Source organism: Plasmodium gaboni, chromosome 5 (assembly GCF_001602025.1).
Source record: "Plasmodium gaboni strain SY75 chromosome 5, whole genome shotgun sequence".
Taxonomy (NCBI): Eukaryota; Apicomplexa; class Aconoidasida; order Haemosporida; family Plasmodiidae; genus Plasmodium; species Plasmodium gaboni.
The window spans coordinates 994,365-996,811 of NC_031485.1; the positions used below are offsets into that span (position 1 = coordinate 994,365).

General features: G+C 30.0%; 1 protein-coding gene across 1 annotated transcript in view; it reads left to right on the forward strand.

Annotated features, from left to right (window-relative positions):
- PGSY75_0526600 (hypothetical protein) overlaps positions 1–2,447 on the forward strand; it is a gene marked incomplete at both ends in the record, with an annotated part of 12,210 nt that overhangs the window by 2,076 nt on the left and 7,687 nt on the right. Inside the window, one exon of the mRNA XM_018784549.1 lies at positions 1–2,447. Coding sequence (XP_018643204.1) covers positions 1–2,447 — 2,447 coding nt within the window.

The window sequence follows — 2,447 nt, forward strand, 5'->3', positions numbered from 1 at the left end:
TAATTATTTATTATGAAGTTGATAATGAGGTTGTTGAAAATGAAGACAAATGTTTATGTTTAGATGATAAGGTTGTTGAAAATGAAGACAAATGTTTATGTTCAGATGATAAGGTTGTTGAAAATGAAGACAAATGCTTATGTTTAGATGATAAGGTTGTTGAAAATGAAGACAAATGCTTATGTTTAGATGATAAGGTTGTTGATGATTATGAAGATATTTATTATCCTTGTTATACTGAAGATCAAGAAATAATTATTTATTATGAAGTTGATAATGAGGTTGTTGAAAATGAAGATAAATGTTTAACTTTAGATGATAACGTTGTTGATGATTATGAAGATATTTATTATCCTTGTTATACTGAAGACCAAGAAATAATTATTTATTATGAAGTGGATGATGAAGTTGTTGTAAATGATGAAATATGTTCTACTTCAGACAAAAACGTTCTTGCAACCAGTGTGCTTGATTGTGAACAGGTTGTCAATAAAGACAAATGTTCTTCATCAGAAAAAAACGTTGTTGCAACCAGTGTGGTTGATTGTGAACAGGTTGTCAATAAAGACAAATGTTCTTCGTCAGACAAACATGTTGTTACAACCAATGTGGTTGAATGTGAACATGTTGTTAGTAAAGAGACATGTTCTACTTCTGAACCAAAGGTCGACATTACCAAAGAATTTGATAGTGCACGGGTTGTTAATGATGAGATATGTTCACCCGTTGTTGAAAAGGTCGATGAAAAAATGACGAAGTTGAATAGTGCACTCAAAGCTGATAAAAATATTTCTTCATCTAAGGATGAGAAAATCGTTGATGAAGTTGTAAACAAGAATTCTAACAATGTTGATAATCCTTCAGTTAAGACACCGAAAAAAGTTACTTTTATTGATACATTGAAACAAAGTAAAAATGGAATTAAAGAGAAATTATGTTCATTTGTTAATAAGAGTATTTTAAGGAGAACACCATTGAAGAAGAAAGTCATAAGTGATAGCAGTAGTGATAACAGTGATTGTAATCTTAGTGTTCATAGTAGTACTAGTGATAATGAGACGTTGTTTGATTATAGGAAAAAACTTATTGAAGATATTCTTGAAAATGAAGAGAATGAAGCTGTTAATAATAATTCGTCTTGTGATTATAAAGAAAAGGTTATTAAGGCAATGTTAGGTAGAGTAAAAGAAAAAGAAATTAAAGAGGATATTAATATATGTAATGATGTGTCTAAAACTGAAGTAGCAATGAGTAATAATAATTCAGTTAAGAAAGATGTAGTTTTTGAAGTACCTTCTACTCCACAATTGCCTATAATTATTCCTGAAGTCATTAATAGTAATTTGAATGCTGAAAATTCGGTATCATTTATTGAGAATCCGGTTGTTAATGTTGTTCCTTCGGTTTGTGTTCAATCAGTTGAAAAACCAGTATCATTTATTGGGAATCAACCGGTTGTTAATGTTGCTCCTTCCTTTTTTGTTCAATCAGTTGAAAAACCAGTATCATTTATTGAGAATCATCCGGTTGTTAATGTTGCTCCTTCCTTTTTTTTTCAATCAGTTGAAAAACCAGTATCATTTATTGAGAATCCTGTAGTTAATGTTGTTCCTTCTTTTTTTGTCCAACCAGTTGAATCCTCCCCAAAGGCAAATTGTTTTACGAAAAATAAAAGGAAATGGTTGCGTAGAAGAAAATGCAGAAATGCATACAAAATAGGTACGAAATGGTTCGTTAAAAAATGTAGATCGAAAAAAGGTAGAAGAAGAGAAAGAAGAAGAAGAATAAGAAGAAGAAACATTCGAATGTGGGTGAAAGATAAAAGGGGAAATGTCTTTAAGAAGAAAAAGGTTTCTATGGCCAATTCTCCAGTGGTTCCATCTTCGTTTAGTATGTCCCAGAAAATGTTTGATGCTGAATTGAAAGCAAAAATTGAACTTGAAAAATTTTCACAGCATCAAAAGCAGTTAGCTCATGAAAAAGTATTAGAAGAAGAAAGGAAATTAGCTGAACAAATAAGAATTCAAAATGAAATGAAGTTAGAAGAAGAAAGAAAGTTGGAGTATATGAGACAATTAGAACTTGAACGAAAAATGCAATATGAAAAGGAGTTAGAAGAAGTTAGAAGAATTGAACGTCAAAATGAATTAGAATGGAAAAGAAGAATAGAGAATTCAAAAATGTTTATAAAACAGCAAGTTGATATAAGTAAGGAAAACGTTGTTGTTCAAGATAATGTTGTTATAACTAAGAATATTATTAACGAGGAGAATGTTGTTGTTCCAGAGAATAATTTTATTCCTGAGAATGTTGTTGTTACAGAGAATAATTATATCTCTGAGAATGTAGTTGTATCGGAGAATAATATTATTCCTGAAAATGTTGTTGTTACAGAGAATAATTATATCTCTGAGAATGTAGTTGTATCGGAGAATAATATTATTCCT